This window comes from Hemibagrus wyckioides, linkage group LG10 (genome assembly GCF_019097595.1).
Source record: "Hemibagrus wyckioides isolate EC202008001 linkage group LG10, SWU_Hwy_1.0, whole genome shotgun sequence".
Classification (NCBI taxonomy): Eukaryota; Metazoa; Chordata; class Actinopteri; order Siluriformes; family Bagridae; genus Hemibagrus; species Hemibagrus wyckioides.
This window is the reverse complement of record NC_080719.1, coordinates 13,469,672-13,487,663: the sequence shown is the minus strand read 5'-3', so window position 1 is coordinate 13,487,663 and position 17,992 is coordinate 13,469,672. Positions and strand designations below refer to the sequence as shown.

Sequence of the window (17,992 nt, the reverse complement as noted above, 5' to 3'; positions counted from 1 at the left end):
ACTGCGCTTGCTATTATTAATTATACTACAGCTCAAATCAGGTTGATTAAATATTTCTAACAGCAGCTCTGACAGTATTCTGGCTTTAATTGAAATGATGTGTTTATATTGATACACTCATTCTTATACATTATAGTTTCTATAGTAATAGCTGACTAACAGAGACTTGTAGGATGGGCAAGACTAATAACAAACAACTTTTTAAAAAATAAATCTGTTCGTTAACAAAAATTGATATGGTGATATAAGAAGTTTAGTATTTATGAAAAGAGACTAAAGTGTCAGTGCTTCGTAAGTTTTCAGAGATTTTCCGACATCATGAGGACTGTTCTGTGTTCTCTGTTACAAGATGAGCTGCGATTTCTGTCTTATTCAGGAGTGAGGAGAACTGAAGGGTGTCCAGAACTTTTCCAGATTAGACCACATGAAAAAAATCGCAAGGGCTCATCATTGAAATATTATTTCGGAATTATGCAAAATATATATTAATTGTTTTTATATATAAAAACTTTGTGGTCTACTTTATTTAAGGGCAACGACCAATTAGACAAACTAACATTAATCATCCTTAATCCTCATTAAAATTCACTTTAGTTCAAGAAGTCATGAAAGCTCTTCTATGCTTAGTGGTAGGAATCAGTGGCACTCATTAACTCTAATGTTCTGTGCCTCATTTACTCTGATGAAAAATTGCTTTTGTCAGGATCGCCTCCAGCTCTTTCTCTGTCCTCTCATCCCCAATATATTTTTAAATTGCTCATGATTTGTTCCATAATGTCTCATGATATTAATATTAAAGTCCATAGTTACTGCAGCAGTCACTGAACTACACGAAGCATACATTTCCTACGCCTACTATTGTTTTTGAAACCACAATCCCAATTCTCAATGTTAACTTTATCCACTGTATCCTACTAACTAACTAAATATCCTTCAGCCCATTAATTTGCAGGTGCAGCCAGGGAAAAACTGCTCTTACAATTTAGCTAGAGCGCTGTTAATACAGTGCTGCCATCGTCAAGTGAAACCAAAAATGGCAGTGTGTTGGCCTGCACACCAGATATCAATATTACAAGCAATGGGACAGGTAACATCTGTCCAAGGGCTGAATTTGGCAGCTCTGTTTCACATTAAACTTTAATATAAACGGGTAAAGTGTATGCTGTATATATATAAAACTAGTACACCATGACCAGGATTGAAAAATACAAGTCTAAACTATAAGTAAAACTCCATTGCATGCAAAACCCCTTCACTCTGAGTCACTGCTGTGTTTAACCAGCTTAAGAGTCTCTTCTTGGTAATCCATTTTTGTTTTCCAAGTGACACTTTTAATTTACGGCACTCATTTCTCAAACGCCTATAACTAACAGTTATCATCTCATTATAGGCACAGAGCTGTCAATCATCTATATGCAAACATTTAACAGCTGACTTTAGTCTTTTACTTTCATTACAGCATTACTGTGAAAGCTAAACAATTTCCACGTCTGAGCAGCTAGTTATCTCAAATGAGAAATATTCAGCTCAGATCTGTGCGTTTCAGCCAGAGTGTGGAGATGAGGACAAGTTGAAGGTCCTCACAACTTACAGGACTTAAAGGATCTGCTGCTAACATCTTGGTGCCAGATACCACAGCAAAACTTCTGGGATCTAGTGGAGCCCATGCCTCGATGGGTCAGGGCTGCTTTGGCAGCCTGTTTGCGGGACAAACGCAATATTAGGCAGGTGGTCATAATGCTATGCCTGATCGGTGTACATGACCTGATGCTTTACTGCTGCCCTCTGCTGGACTGTGTTAAGAGCACATGTGCCATCAAAACACACACACACACACACTGACTTAACATCCAAAGCATAACATCCAAATAGTGCAAAAAATACTTTATTTCAGCCAGATCATATGTTGCTATTGCAAGAGTATGAATGTTTTAAAGAGTCCAGATTCTGATGTCATCTTACAATAGTTGAAACTCCACCTAAAGGTTACAGCTCAGGGGAAATTCAGGAGGAGTCTGTAGGATTTTGAGGTGCTGGTTCAGCAGTGCTCCTCTGATAGCCATAAATTTGGAGGATGCCTGAGATGAATATGAGAAGATGAGTGTGGACAAGAGCACACCTTTTATAATCATGTTCACATACGCTGCTTAATATACAGACAGAACTAAAATATAGTCCTGAATTTAATGTAGATTCAAATTTTTCCTGATTTTACACACATAGTGAAGCCATGTCTATCTTCATAATTTTATATATTTACACTATTTAAAAATGTAAATGTAATTGACCAGATGAGTGGAAGATTTTGCCCAAGAGCAACTGGTGGCCATCAACAGAAACTAGGCCTTTTAAGGTAATAACTGTTTGTGTGTTAGAGAGAGAGAGAGAGAGAGAGAGAGAGAGAGAGAGAAAGATTTACCAGCTGTTATAACCAGAATGGTGCCAAACCAGCCAAGAATGTAGGACCATGAGAACCTCCACTGAATGTAGCGCTTGCCAAAGAAGCTCACAGTCATGCCAGTGTAGATTGCCAAAGCTAAGAGAGCAAAGAAACCTACAACATAAAACTGGGATTAAAACCAGCAAGGACAAGAAGAAGAAGAAAAAGGAAAATGGGTTATGCATTTTATACTGTAAGGCTGTTGAGTTCTGGCTTCTGATTGGTCAGATGGTGTCGTTTGATTTTCTTTAACAGCATCTCTGATAATAGTGATATTAAAGGAAGGGAGAGGTGTTTAACACTTGGTAACAGTCAGGACTAAAGCTGAAACTTTACATTTCCTGAAGTGACAGTCACCTAGCACAAAAGCAGTGGTGGGCAGTAACAAAGTAAATGTAATTCCTTACTGTACTTAAATATCTTTTTCTAGTATCTGCACTTTACTAAAGTATAAAATCTCTTGTTACTTTTATTTAAAAACAAAAAAAAACGTTGTCTAATTATAGCATAGTAAACCGAGGTAAACTGCGGGCATTATTTTTGGCCTACATATATTTTTGGTTTCATAAAATGCAGCGAGCGCAACCGGTTTAGTGGAGCAGGCACAGACCCTGTCATTTTAAAAAAAATTATATATTTATATACAAACACACACACACATACAAAAAAAAAAAGTCCTGTTTACACGCATATGTCACTTTACATTACACTTTACACTTTATATTGATCCTGTTTACATGTGTCACTTTAATATTTCCACTCACTGTCAACACTACTCTTTTGCACAGAGTCGGTCTACATGTTGTTTGTCTGCACTGTCTTGTCTTGTCTGTTGTCTCGTCTGTTGTTTGTCTGCACTTCTGTCGTATGTCTAGTTTTTCTTGCACCTTAAGTATAGTTTAGTTTTATCTCTATGTTTAGCTCTATGTTTGTCTGCGTCACTGTACTTTGTCTTTGTTATGTGTAGCACCTCTGGTCTAGGAGGAACGTTGTTTCACTTCACTGTGTACTGCATCAGCTATATATGGTTGAAGTGACAATAAAGCTTCTTTGACTTTGAAACAAAGTCTTAGAAATGAGCATGATACAGATGGCAGTTAACATTTTTCTAAATTAAGGAGAGCAAGGGGAGCATGGACTGTAAAATAGCAGGATTTGAAAACAATGAAGTTTTCTTGTCAAAGATTTGTTATACTTAAGATAGCAGCAAACTAAAATCTGCTAAAACACATTACCATGTACATGCTGAAATGACACATTTGTCATGTGTGTGTGTTTGTGTGTGTGTGTGTGTGTGACAGTGTTTACAGGGCACAGGTATTATATGTGCATGATCACTACACAAGAAAATGGAGATATATACGTCACTGTAGGATTGTGTGTGTGTGTGTGTGAGATATCCCACCAGACAGCAGCAGAGCGATTCCTGCGGTTCTCACCCTCGAGTTTTTGGTTCTGTTGGAGAAGGCACTGAGGCCCAGCACCACACCGGCGAAGCAGCTCAACACAGACAGCAGCATGAAGGCCCGTGTGGCATCCCAGAAAGCTGTGGAGCAAAACAAACATATTTCACAGGTCATCTTATACACTGCTTCACCAAAAGATTCAATAATCTTTTTTTACTAGTACTCACTGAGATATGTAAAGCACCAAGTGGCTTGAAATGGAAATGGTTCTATAATGTGTATTTTATAAGAGTATTTATTTTCATGTTATTGAAGTATTTTCTCTCCATTTCTCCCCCATCTTTTTTTTATTCACATTACTGCTGATTTATTTTCTTTGATGTCTGATCCTGATTTTGTCTTTTCTATTTGTGTTCATAGCTGATATTCCCAGAAGTCTGTTTCTTCTATAGGGATTAGTTAATTCACTTTTAATTGAATTCCTCATCTTGAGCAATATGAGAGAAAGGCGTGCTTTAAAGTTACTATATAATTGGATGAAAGACTAAAGACTATTAAATTTTTCTAGGGTAAACACAGATAAATAGAACAATACAGCAATAGCAAGCAATAAAGTGCTTAATGTGACAGTTCCATTCAGTGCACTTCTCATCGAGAAATCCTGATTGGAAAACTGTAAAACCTTGATTCTAGCTAAGCTTTAAGAGTTCTTGATGAGATCTTGTGGCTTACCCACAGTGAGCGTGTGAGCATGACACTTGTTATTGATGCAGAACCTCCACAGGCCCTGATTGGCAAAGTTTCCCGAGTAGCGATACTGCATCCAGTAGTCAGTGGCCGTGGAAACGATGAGGAGCACGAAGGCAGCGGCGCCACTCAGCGTGCCTCCTCCTGCTAGTGTGTAGAGCATGGAGGCTGAGCACAGGACAGAGTCCTAACACACACTGAGGAGAAACACACACAATCCTCCTGCAGGTTGAGAGTAAAACAACACATTGTAAAACATAGTGATTTCTTCACAGGCTATATTACAATATTCTTATTTTCATATGGAGCCACTTATTAATGTCTGTGTTCCAGTTTATCCAGTTAAGTAGACAACACATAGAACTAGAGTTAGGACTTTTCTAGACTTTTCTCCATTATTTGACCCAGATTTTTTGCACAACACATATATTTCATTACATACTATTATTAATAGTCATACTGTTCCGCCTCTGATCCATATCCATATATTATAAAATATGTGTATTACATATATGGTTAATTTTGAGTACATCAGTGACACTGACAGGATACATGTTTAAAAACAACACAGAGTTTAGCTCTAACTGTACCAACTCCACAACCTGTGTTGTTGATATATTGTGGATTTTACAAAACAAATTAGTTATCACTTCTCTTATAGCAGCTATAAACAGTCATTCCCTCACTTCCCTCTTTTTCTCTCTCTTAGTTAATGCAAGTTAATGATACAAAAACATTGCAAACTCCTCTGTCCTGAAGATCTTCACATGTCCAAAACCTTTTTTTCTTTTTTTTTTAGCATCACCTCTGACACTGGAGACTCCTTCCAAAAATGTTCTAGCTCTGTTTCTATACAAGTCCCTGTGAATGAACTACTACTATAGAAACAATATCACTTTAGTAATATAAACCTGTGACCTGCAGTGCAGCCAACCCGAGCTGTTCATTCAGCATTTAATCCGATCAGCTAGAGCATTCGATCTCTTTTATACACAGAAAGAGCCAGTGAATGTGATCTCAGCACATTTTAATACCTGAATACCCCTGGACTTGCTCACTCGCACACATACACACACACCCCCTGTAAATAGTGGCGTGTGCGTCACAGCCAGGGTGCTGAATATTACAATTCAGCATTCTTCTGTAAAATAACAGGACTATTCATGTAGAAGTTCAGAGAAAGTCAACGCAAATGGATACAAGTGCAAAGGGGATAAATCGGGCCTTTGTGCTTGAATGACAGCCACTTTTACGACATTATGGCAAACACTGCTACAGATCTGCTCTTAATTTCACTCACAACTTAAGCTGTTCAGTGCCTCAATTTCTGACACACACAGTCTTGTAGAGTCTTGCATAGAAATTTAAGAAATGAAATTAAAAAAAGTTAAAGAGTTAAAAAGAGATACAACTATTTCTTCCTCAACATGTGTGTGTGGCTGCTTAGTGTCACTGTACACCAGCTTCAAGCTGGTACAAAGCCCATACATTAAGGGCAGATTGCATCAAGATTTGTGATTTTATTTACATAAAATAAAATAAAATAAAATAAAATAAAATAAAATAAAATAAAATAAAAAAATAAATTAACGTTCCCATAAGTGTTTTTCTCATTTTAAAGGTATAGAATATTAATATCATACATACATTTTCCAAAAGACAAATGGACCTAGAAATCAATTTTTCTTTCATACTAAAACTGAAGAAACGTTAGACACATTATACCACAATCCTGTTAAATCCTTGATTCTGATTGGTCAGAAGTTATAAACTGATTTTCGAGAAAGCTGATATGACTTTGCATGGACTGCTTTCACAATAAAATGACAAGCAGTGTCGTTTCGTCATATTAATATAAATAAAGAGAGGCTGATTAGTTGCTATAATTTTTTTTATGGAAGTTCCATAACATTAAATGTAATTATAAATGGACAAAAAGCACGTCGCATCTTTCATGCATTGTTAATACATTAGAAATCATTGGCAGTTTTGCTGTATTGTATGAGGAGTAAAACATTACATTACATTACATTAAAACATTTCCATTACAGGAAAATAATCAACTTCAGGGTACCTCACATTGGACTTCATGTCATCACCTGGTCATTTATTATTTTCCTGTAACAGCATACCCTGATGTTTTATTTCCTAATCAGCATCATTACTGCCACAGGATAAAGTCAGTACTCACTGTGTCTGTAGTGTCCACTTCTTTCCTGTACTGATATCTAACTCTTTTTGATGGAGTGTTGTGTGTCCCAGCACTTCTGCATTTGTGATCACGTCCCGTCCTCGCACTTTTAAGCCTTCGACACTCAGCCGTCATTGTTTCAGCCACAAAGGAGGGAATGATCGAGAGGAACATGTGAGAAGTGAGATAATCCCCCTCTCTCTCGCTCGCTCAGTCATTCAGCACCTCGTGCACAATCACGCCAGTCTTCTGCCTCCTACTGACGTGCCGTGTCTTTATCTGACAACCATTTCACACACACTCCTTCAAATCATGTTTGGATGAGGAAAAACCCAGCAGCAACCACATGGATTCAAGATCAAGAATACAAACTGGAACACTCAAACATATGCAAAGTTTTGGAAAAGCTTGCTCTTTCACAATTCACCATTCTAATGAAGAGTGGTGTGATGCATTCACAGCTCAAAGCTGATCACTGTCCTCAGACCGCAAGTGCTTTATTCCTCTAATATCCCCAGCAATAATAGCAATAAGAACTTAGTAATTAATGACTTTGTAGCCATTTCTAGTTATATTTAATGTTAGGATATTCCATGAGAACTTCCAGTTCCTGTTATTACTTGCATTATAAGTCCAGAAAAGTTGTGTGCTATTTTGTACTTGCTTTTTTCTTGTAATCTCAAGATAAAGTTGTTTCGTCTTCAGACACCAGAACTTTATTCTTGGTTATACACATACATCATGGAGTTACCCAACAGAAACTATCTGATGTAGTGTACACCCTTATAGCTTTAAAGAGTATTCTAACCTTCGATAATTGTGTGGTGTTTGGTTATATTTTACCCTTAATGTCTACATTGGGAACAAATGAAGTACATCTGTCTGAACATCAGACTGACATCACTGTACCTCAGACTGTCTGGCATTCACTTTCTCAGGATCACCGAGTGTTCTCTATGTAGGCTATGGAATCCTCTTTGGCAGCTCATTTCAATTCAAATGCTCCCTTATGTAAAGTATGTATGCTTAATCATGCATCTTAACATATATATAAGAAAGAAACATGTATATGATCTCGAGAAAACTACTTTTATCTTGACATTACAAAATAAAAAAGAAACAACCAATGGGTAGCTTTTGTAGATGTCTCTAGCCACTCTCATGAGGCAAAGCATAAACTCAGCTATCCTGACGAATTACCCATGGTGGAAAACATAACTGTTACTAACCACTGAGACTGGGCACCCCTTCCATAAACAAATAAGTAATAACAATATAATTGTCTGCTTATTGAATACCTCACTATAGGTAAACTTCTACACATCTGTGTTTTAAATAACACTTTTTTAATCTTCTCATGATTACATACAGATTATATAGACCATAAACCATACAAATGCATGTGAGATAGAAAGGACATATAAATGTGTTTTATAGAAAGAATAATATATTCAAACAAGCACATTTAAAAAAAAATCATTAGTTACACTACTCTCAGAGCTTCTATGATAGGAAATGAATCACCTTCTGTTCAGTTTTGATAACTGTATTTAATTAAATCATTGAAAATATTAACATGACATTGTGACTGTGCAGTTCAAATGACTCAACAATCCAAAGAACATTTCAGACAAAATATTTTACATTAATCAAAACTCCTCCAATCAGGAGGCTTAAAGGCATCAGGTGAAAAACACAAGAATGTTATTTATTATTAACCAAAAGTCTTTAAAATCAGACATTTTCATGGTTTCCATTCATAACGATCTGTGACGGCTGTTTTCCCTGAAAAAGCATAGAAGTGAACTCTGGTGTCCTCTGTATCAGCTAAACCATAAACACTACGGCTAAACTGTAAATCTTGGCACCTCTGCAGATATTATGCAATCTTCATTTCTGAGTTGTAATTGAGCAACAAATCAACCAAATTTGGATGTTCATTCAAAAGAAAGTGGGAATTTTTTTTTTAATGTTATGGCGAAACTGTAATTGTTTCCTCTGTTCCTGTAAGACAGTCATTTATAAAAATGGACAAAATAGTCAGGTGTGTTCAAGCAGGAAAACACTCAAATATGCAGTTCAGCCAGATTAAAGGTTCTGTATGAGGAAGCAGTCATTTCTGAAAACATGAATCAGCACAAAATAAATATTCTGTGATGATATCACCACATACAGCGCAAATCCAGGCTTGTGTGGTATCATCCTGTCCATGGAGTCCATGTAGCCTGGCGTTAGCACAGCTCAGCTCTTTCACCGCAGTCCGAACTGAGTGTGATGAGAAGTTCATGCTCGTGTTTCACTCCCTCACTTCCTGTTTGAATGACCCTTACCCGTCTTTCCCCCTTTTCTGCCCTTCCCTCCTTTCCTGCCCCCTTTCCCCTTGTTTCCTTGATCCTTGGGCTGTTTGCCACGGAGATCTTTCTTCATCCGTGAGTCCACCACGCGGAAAACCCCCTTCACTCCAGGGGGACGGCGGACTTTACGCCCAGCTCCTTTTTTGGCCACAACGTAGGTCACTTCCCTCTTTTCTTTACCCACACCAGCCTTCTTGTAGATGCTAAGGGGGAAAAATCGTATAAAGTTTCAAAAAAACAAACAAACAAAAAAATAAAACCCAATAAGCGTCATATATAAATGATAAGGAAGAGGACTTTCACTGGGAAGGAGCAGTGCTATGTTTAGATTTAATGGCTACAGAGCAACAGAAATTGTTATTTTTATTCAGAGACTTATGTACATTTAAAAACCAAACAAGTGACTCCAGTAACTTGCACAGAATAAACATGTGGCAGCTTTACTGAACCTACCTAGTTTATTACTACAAGTGCCTACTTGAGATCAGTTCCTCTAAACCTGAGCTTAGCTTAAGGAAAATGTTTTTTTTTAGTCTAGGGAATGAAGACAAAGACAGAAAGAGACAGAATGAAACAGAGATGGAGAGGGAGAGAGAGACTGACAGAGACAGAGAGTGAAACAGACTGACAGAGAGAAAGTGACAAAGTGAGACAAAGGAGAGAGACAGGCAGGCAGGAAACCAGAGACAGAGAAAAAAATGCACAGACAGATTGACAAACACATACAGAGTGGGAGAGCGAGTGCATGAGCTGATATAAACTCTGACCTTCTGAGCTGTGCCATCTTCTCTCTCTCTGAGATGTCCACTGTGTTGACCACCGCTTCAGCCTTCTTCTTGGCCTGCTCCATCTTCTTCAACATCTACAACATTCCACAAAAACAGTCATGTGTCTCACCTTCACATACATCATCAGATTCTCCCTCCATCCCTCCATCCATCTCTCACTCTCTCTCTTACCCTTCTCTTCTTGCGAGCTTTGGCCTCTGCCAGTCTCTTAATTGGACGTGCATTGATCTCCTTCCACTTCTGCTTGTACTCCTCCACCATCTCTCGTGTAACAGGGATGGGTTTCTTTCTGTGCTTCCTCTCATCATCTAAGAACCACACTGGAATCTCGCCAGTTTCCTGCGAACTGGAGAACCTAAAACAAAGAACGCAAAACAGTTATCCACTGCACTATAACACATTCTATTAAACAGAACAAAGCTAACATGTGGCATGACAGCAGGACATCTGACCTGTGGAAGGATTCATCTATAAAGTCCCTGCGTCTCTTCTTGGATGTGGCGATCTGAGCACCGAGAGCCAGACCTTCAGCGTCCAGGATCCGAGCACGCTTACCTGATCCAAAACACAACCATTTTTTAACGTTACATCCCAAACAACTGCTTTAAATAGTTAAGTAACAGAATAAGAAATGGGTAAGGTATAACAAGTAGCAGAATCGTATAGCTACTGGTTTAGAAGTGTGTAAAAACCATGCCTAAATAATCACACACTCATACTGAAGCAAGTTACACAACTGGGGGCTATGGAATCCCTTAATTTTTTGCAAAATTAGCAGAAATTTCAGACACCAAAGATGTCGTTTTGCACAGAACCATCATCTCCCCTGGACCCCCAGATGCCCCACTACATACTCGTGCTCTCTACAGGGACTACTTGAAAGTCCTCATCATCTCCGGCCAATTCACCAGACCCAGACTTGTTTTTCATCCTTGCTATTTCTCTGTACACAAACAAAAAACAAAATTGTTGTGATAAACAGAATAGTTATTAGGTCAGAATACAATGGACCAGTAGGAAGAAGTCATTACTCTTCATCATCGCTGCTGTCACTGTCTGAGTCGTCATCACTCTCCTCCTCATCTCCTGCTGCTTCTTCTGCTTCCTGAGAGGCTGTGGCCTCCTCCTTCTCCTCCTCTTCATCTTCTTCCTGATCAGGCTTTGTCTTCTTTTCAGCCTTTCTCTTTTTGCCCTTTCCTGAGGACAGGAGAGTGATGAAACCCCATTCCAGTACAAAACACATGCCCTTACAATGAGCTCCAGATTTATTTGGCAGCTTAGTAAACATGGGTGATTCTCTCGAAGACATTTTCATAATTCTTTTCCTAAATTTAATTTGATTTTTCTCATTTTCAGTATGATGAAGCTAATTAACCACTAATAACCCCTCCACCCCCAAGGGGGCAGAAAATTCTGGAGATGGCTGAACATAAACCCACCCTGTAGGAAATCAGTTACCTGCAGCCTGTCTGCTGTGCAGAAACTGGGACTGTTCAAGTTCCCTCATTGCGTCTTTATCTTCATCGAGGTCTAGCTCCGAGAAGATGTCCTGACAACACACACACACAGTCATTATAGTCGTTGCTGTCATCATCATCACCACCACAGAACTTTATCTTTAAATCTCTTTCAGTTCAGACTCATACAGTTCTCTGCTTTACTGTTTTAAAACAAGATCTGTAAAGGACTGGTAGTGAAGAAGGTGTGGGCTGTGTGCCAGTCAGTCCCAATAAAACACTCACATCCCTTTTACGCAGACTATTTTGAGATGCCAATCAGCCTACAACACGTCTTTGGACTGAGGGAGGAAACCATGACACCCAGAGGAAATCCAGGGCACAGGGTGAACATGGAAACTCTGTTCTCACATGGCAGAGGTGGGAATCAAATCCCCAACCCCAGAGGTATCAGACAAAATGCTAACTACTAAGCCACTGTACCCTCCTTTTCCATCATCAAACTTGGAAATATTTTTTTCCTATCAAAACTCACAAGAATCTCAGATCTATAGATTTATAGTACTATTAATTATATAACTCGATACAACAAAACAACTTTCACAGACTTGGTGAGATAAATCCTGATTATTACAGCACTCATTGTGGAAACTGTGAAAGCCATGGCCATTTTTATCCTACAAGATTTTCACAAGTAGGAAACATGTAATTAACATTATACCAGCAGGCTATGAACCTCTTAATTAGCGTGTTAGCGGTAAAGGAAGTCTGGTGTAAATTTTTTCATCACATACTGAGATTTGTATCATGCCATCCTGGAATGTGATAGAGACCTGGGAATTACAAAGCATTATCTGACAATTCTTTAACATTAATGTAGTGACAATACGTCAAAGAGGATGACCGTTCGTCTTCCATTTCATGATCCAAATAGAGCCAAACTAAAAGTACCAGACTTTCAGGTTTCATACACATCTGGGGTCATATGGACTTCTGATTCAGCCTCCAAGTACATCAGCACCTGTTCTAAATGAGGGGGACTTCAGTTTGACATCTACACCCACCTTGCTAAACCACATGCTGGTCTGTCTGTCTTGTTTTTCATTCTTTCCCTCCAAATCTACCAGCAGTTTGTTCCCCTGATCCTCTTCATCCTCATCCTCCTCCATCGAAGTGAAGGAAACCCTGGAGGAAACAGAACCACGTGAAAAAAAACCCACACATGCTGAAACAGTTACTGTTATCTGGTCTTACAAAAATGTATATCAAAAGGTTCTTTATAAAATAAAAGTACACTTTACTACACACTTTTTCTTGGGAAGCTTCTTCTTCATCTGCTCCTCTTTCTCTTCAATCTCAGCCAGGTCATCCTCATCCAGGTCTGATGCCAGAGACACGAGGTCACTCTCTGATTCAGAAATATGCACATCCTCCTCTCCTTCATTATCCACCAAGGCATCTGCTCCTGACATATCACCCAGTGTGAGCTCATTCAGGTCCTGGAGGGAGAGCAGAGAGAGTAACAGAGAGAAACAGAGAGATCTTCAATTTGATAACCCAACCGGTTTTGTCTGATCAAATACATTGTTTTTCTCTAAGCATCTTCCTAGTGTTCTGTGATCAGGTGTGATTGGTGGTACCTTGGCTTTACTGATGGTTTTCAGGGAGAACATGCTTGAGTCTCCTTCTTCGGCTATGGAAACTCCAGGCAGGTCCATCTTTAGCTCCACTCGCTCTCTCTGCTTCCGTCGCTCTTTCAGGAGCTTCTTCTTTTTCCTGTAAGGACCAAAGAAATTACACACACAAAAAAATTCCAAATTTAGCGTGTGGCCTTTATATTATGTTTGGAAGACGTAAAATGGCTACCCAGATTTAGAACCTTGTTGATGTCGGGTATGTTTTCTCATTTGTAGCATTTTAACTGAAACATAACCGTCTAATGTGTTGCAATAACAATCAGGCAACAATGAGTCTCGGGTTTCTATTAAAACCTACTACATCAGTACTGCACCACACAACTAAGTAGAAATGTTTTCACACTTTTTTTTTCCTCTTTAATGAAGGGGAACTGTTCCACCATTTTAGAATTAATTTCATTTACAAATCTACAGAACACGAAAAATTTACAAATACAAACATAGGTGTAACCTACAACTATAAAACAGACAGGACACAGCAGGACAGAGTAACTAAAAGGATTAAAAAAACAGAAATATAAAAAAAGGCAGGAAGTTGGAGGCAGTTATAAAGGGAAAAGTTATTCCAAAATATTTATAGAGTCAATTTAATTTCAAAATAATATTTAGCCTAAATGTCCTGTTTAGTGCATGCCAACAAGCCACTAAAAAATAAAAAGATTTTCTCTTGTGCTCCCATTTATATTTCACCCAACAATAAAATATGCTATTGCTAGGACATACATTTCTTTGCACTTGACTATATAGTGTAATATCAGCACACAAATCTCAAACTGTTCATAATGTACCGTTTAAGCTCTGCAAACTCCTCTTCCTTCAGCTCAGCCAGCTTCTTCTCCATCTCCTCATCCTCTTCCGCATCTTCATCTTCATCCTCATCCTTATCCACCACCTCCTCCTTCTTCTTCTTCCTAGGCTTCTCTGCATCACTATCATCATCACTGGAGCTCAGACTGAACCAAAGAGACGGATTAGTGACTGCCTGGGAGAAAGGCAGAACATATCACTGTCGCAACATCTAGTACCTGATCTCTTGGTCCAAGTGCTTTGCTTCTTCTTTCAGCTTTCTAGCTAAATACTTCCTCAGCTTTGATCTCCACGCCAGCAAGAGACTGAAACACAGAAACAAAGTCTTTAGCTATCATTACATCAGACACATGTGACACAGTAAATGGGTCAAAATCAAAATCAACCACATGAATGGAAGTGAAGTGAAAACCTACCGCAGCTCTTTTCTTCCAAGAACCTTGATGTCTTTACAGCATTCTTTAATTTCAGAAGATGTGGCTGAGTGAGACTCCAGCACTGGATCATCAAAACTGATCTGAAAGACAACAGGAATTAAACCTCATTAAACTTCAGAATAAAAGGTTGCACTAAATTTAGGTCTCTCCACCTGCCAGTGTCCAGCAGGTTCTTAGCCATATTTATTGATGAAACTCTACTGAACACTACAGTTCTGGATTGAGAGACTACAGCAACACTAATGGGGCAAACACTAAACTTGACTACAGCATGACAGAGGCTGACCTGGTGTTTTAAGCACAGTATAAACATTATGGACAATACAAATCCCTGGTTTATATTAACAGGACATATAGGAAAAAAAAAATATTAAGAAATTCTTATACCTCACTGGCTTTGCTCAGGAAGTCCACTGGATTCTCAGCTCGTAAAAACGCAGTAACTGAGAACACATGATACTGGATCAGGTCTCCATCAGTGTAGCCCTCTGCCTATTAAACACACGCGCACACATAAATAAATAAAAAAACAAAACAAAACAAAAAAACAAAGCCATGGACTCTAGCATACGTTCAGTTATAAGCACTCACTTTAGGCTTCTTTGACGTGGTTAACTCCCTTACTGTCTTTACTTGGACCTCCACCTCTTTGAAGGCATGCTTTGGGTCGAAAAATTTGTTATCGATTTTGTCAGGAGCTAGAAAACCTGATAAGCAAGACAAGAGATACAAACAACAAATCAGCAAAGACGTTACTTGAAAATCAGATGCCGTTAATGAGCTAACAGGCACAGATTTGTTACCTTGGCAGACAACAAAGATTTCAGCGGACTCATTACGGGATGCTTGAGGTTTGGTGGCCTGCACTTTCTTAAAGAACTGCTGGAAGATCCACATGAGTGGCTGGTAGTCTTTGGAGCGAAAAACTTTGGTGATGAAAGTTCCTCCTTTGTTGAGAAACTCACAGGCGAGCTTCAGAGCCATCAGGGTCAAGTGTGCTGAGGACGAGAAACACAAACCCATCATTACAACACATTCCATCTGTTTTACTGCAATGCCATTAATGTTCAGCTAACAATTATTCAAACTGACACAATAACTTAATGAAACACAAACAAACCAGAATTATGAAATGTGCAAGGTCCTGTTGTTCAGAGTAAAAAGCCATGTTTACAAACAGATATTAAATTTTAGTTTATTATGCAAAGGAATTAAGGAAGGAAGGAAGGAAGGAAGGAAGGAAGGAAGGAAAGAAAGAAAGAAAGAAAGAAAGAAAGAAAGAAAGAAAGAAAGAAAGAAAGAAAGAAAGAAAGAAAGAAAGAAAGAAAGAAAGATAGCTGGAGGAAGGGGAGATAATGAGAGAAAGATTAAATAAGAGAAAAATAAATGAGAGGGAAAGAAACAGAATTGGGGGATTGACTGTGAGAAATAAATGGAGGGAGGAGAAGAAGAACAATTTCCTAATCTTTTTTTCCTAATCCTAATATGAAGCATGTGATGTAAAGTTTAACAGTCGTTTAGGTGTAAGCCATTTACATTTACAAGCCGTTTATCACTTTTTTTCTATAGAAAATTAAAGTTGATTGATAATTAAGTTAAAGTAACACCACTGAATCCTGAGCTTCACTGTCCCTCACTGATTTCTACAGTTTTTTTTGTACACACCCTGTGAAAAGGCGTCATGCTGCCAGTTAGCGCCGACATTTGGGGCACCATCATTCAGCACAACATCCACTTTCCACGTCTGCAGCTCTTTCCGAAGAGCCTGAAAGACAGAGACATTTCTATCACCAACATGCTGCAGTAAAAGCCTGTGTGTGTGTGTGTGTGTGTGTATGGTATACCACAGATACCTGTCTGCACTTCTCTGTGGTGATGTCCTCCTGCAGGGTGACTACGTTGGGGATGGGTCTGATGGGCACCAGGTCCACGCCTGATCATGAGGAGAGCGGGAAGAGTGAGTATAAAAAAAACATCTAAAGACAGTAAACTAATCATTATAATGACTCCAGGACTCACCGATGATTAGACTGGACACTGGCATAAATTTGGATGCTACTTGTAACCTGTATGGAGGGAAAAGGTCACGAAAATGTGGGAAGTGATTACCTTACTTTCAGAATTTAAACTGTACTTATGCAAATCAGAAACGGATCAATAAAGAAATGAATAGTGAGTCTAGTCTGATGTTTCTTCAGTTTCAAAATCATAACAAAGTTCCTACCAGCATTATCTGTAATTTTATCAAAGTCTGTCATAAATAAATGTATACAGAGGAATTATGAAGAAAAATAATGTTTAGTGACCACTGGCGTCTCTGATGAGAGCACGTAACTCTTACAGTTAGATTTCTTTGCTGATTATTCTTCCAAAAAGCTATACAAAGCAAAGCAAGTAAAATGTAAATCAAACAATAGTTAGCTCTAGAATCTCTATATAAATATTATCGGCTTCTCATCAGAATTTTTTTTTTTAAATGCTGGACAGACCATGCTTACAAGATACAAGACACAAGCATCTTGACTTTTGCTAGCTAGTATGAATGTAGTGTTAAACTGCACACGTGTCATGACAGATGCAGCAGCTTACCATCCTCCTGGAGCAGCACACAGGTCCAGAAGAGCTCGAGCCTTCTGCAGAAAATGGAACTTACGATTCAGCTGGATTAGCTTAAAGGACGAACGGGATCTGTAGCCTGGAGAGAAAAAATGAGCATTATTCCATATGTAACCACTTCCGTTATGTCTATTTCCAAATAATTGGAAATTCCTTTCTTGTGATGTAGAAATGAGCGGGTGTTGTAACTTTGTGGTTAAGACTAGGGGCTACTAATTGTAAGGTTAACATTTCAAATTTTAGCATCATTAAGCTTACGAGTATAATCTTAATTATTAATTGTTAAACGAGTATAATTGTTGCTCTACAAGCAAGAAACATGGACAGGAGCCATGATTTTAAGTGATATTGGGCAGGAGATCTTGAGCGTGTGGGGCAGTGGTATAGATTTATGGTATGGATGTTATAACATTCCACTCTGCTCCACACCACGCAGTTTGCAGCTGATTAAACCTTTTAAAAGAGCAATTTTTAGTAAACATATGTTCATACACGACAAGAAGACTGGTTATTTTATCTTCTGTAAACTGTACTTATAGAGAAAAGTGGAAGCCATTTTAAAACGAACCCACTCATCATATGGGCTCGGTTAGCTAAAGCTCTAAGCTAGCTAACTTCCATGCAGCAAAAACAAACACAGAAATAAAACACAATTAACTCACCCGTTTCCTTTGCCAAATGATAAAATTTATCTTTACGAGTCTTTCCGACTTTTAACTTTTTCCCCATTTTGGATAGATTATGTGTTAGCTAAGAGATAAATGCAACACTTCTAAACAAGTCCGAAACCCCACACGTGCGCGGCTGCGGCGCAGACATATGACATCATCACCAGATACTATCCATTACTGTCCAGTTTTTTTATCGGGGAAATTAAAGATAAAAAAACATTTTTATGTCAATTGAGTAAAAAAGTTTAGCAAAACATATCTTATCAATCTTTTTAAGTTATAATTTATACTAATTGTATGGATCCTGTATTTTTTTTTTTTAGAATTTCTTTTTAATACAGTGTAACAACACAAAAGTAATAAACAGAGTATACGTGCTGT

General features: G+C 38.4%; 2 protein-coding genes across 3 annotated transcripts; both read right to left on the bottom strand.

The window, feature by feature from the left end:
* Window positions 1-12: 12 nt before the first annotated feature.
* lim2.2 (lens intrinsic membrane protein 2.2) lies at window positions 13-6,994 on the bottom strand. Of its 2 annotated transcripts, none has more exons than XM_058400315.1 (5): window positions 6,785-6,994; window positions 4,579-4,790; window positions 3,846-3,986; window positions 2,420-2,554; window positions 13-2,078 (listed from the first exon to the last, which is right to left on the bottom strand). In XM_058400315.1, the coding sequence occupies exons 2-5, from the start codon at window positions 4,754-4,756 to the stop codon at window positions 2,005-2,007; spliced, it is 528 nt and encodes a 175-aa protein (XP_058256298.1). In that variant the 5' UTR covers window positions 4,757-4,790; window positions 6,785-6,994; the 3' UTR covers window positions 13-2,004. The 2 variants fall into 2 exon arrangements, with proteins under 2 accessions (XP_058256298.1, XP_058256297.1); XM_058400314.1 differs by having other exon boundaries at window positions 4,579-4,815; window positions 6,785-6,993.
* A 1,159-nt stretch (window positions 6,995-8,153) lies between these two features.
* ftsj3 (FtsJ RNA 2'-O-methyltransferase 3) lies at window positions 8,154-17,761 on the bottom strand. Its single transcript, XM_058400310.1, has 21 exons — window positions 17,603-17,761; window positions 16,914-17,019; window positions 16,344-16,390; window positions 16,178-16,257; window positions 15,990-16,089; window positions 15,128-15,322; window positions 14,916-15,031; window positions 14,712-14,816; window positions 14,304-14,404; window positions 14,106-14,192; window positions 13,869-14,033; window positions 13,024-13,159; window positions 12,692-12,882; window positions 12,448-12,568; window positions 11,385-11,475; window positions 10,958-11,123; window positions 10,781-10,869; window positions 10,379-10,481; window positions 10,098-10,281; window positions 9,906-10,000; window positions 8,154-9,341 (listed from the first exon to the last, which is right to left on the bottom strand). Exons 1-21 carry the CDS (start codon window positions 17,667-17,669, stop codon window positions 9,089-9,091), a joined length of 2,598 nt encoding a protein of 865 aa, XP_058256293.1. The 5' UTR covers window positions 17,670-17,761; the 3' UTR covers window positions 8,154-9,088.
* Between the last annotated feature and the right edge of the window lie 231 nt (window positions 17,762-17,992).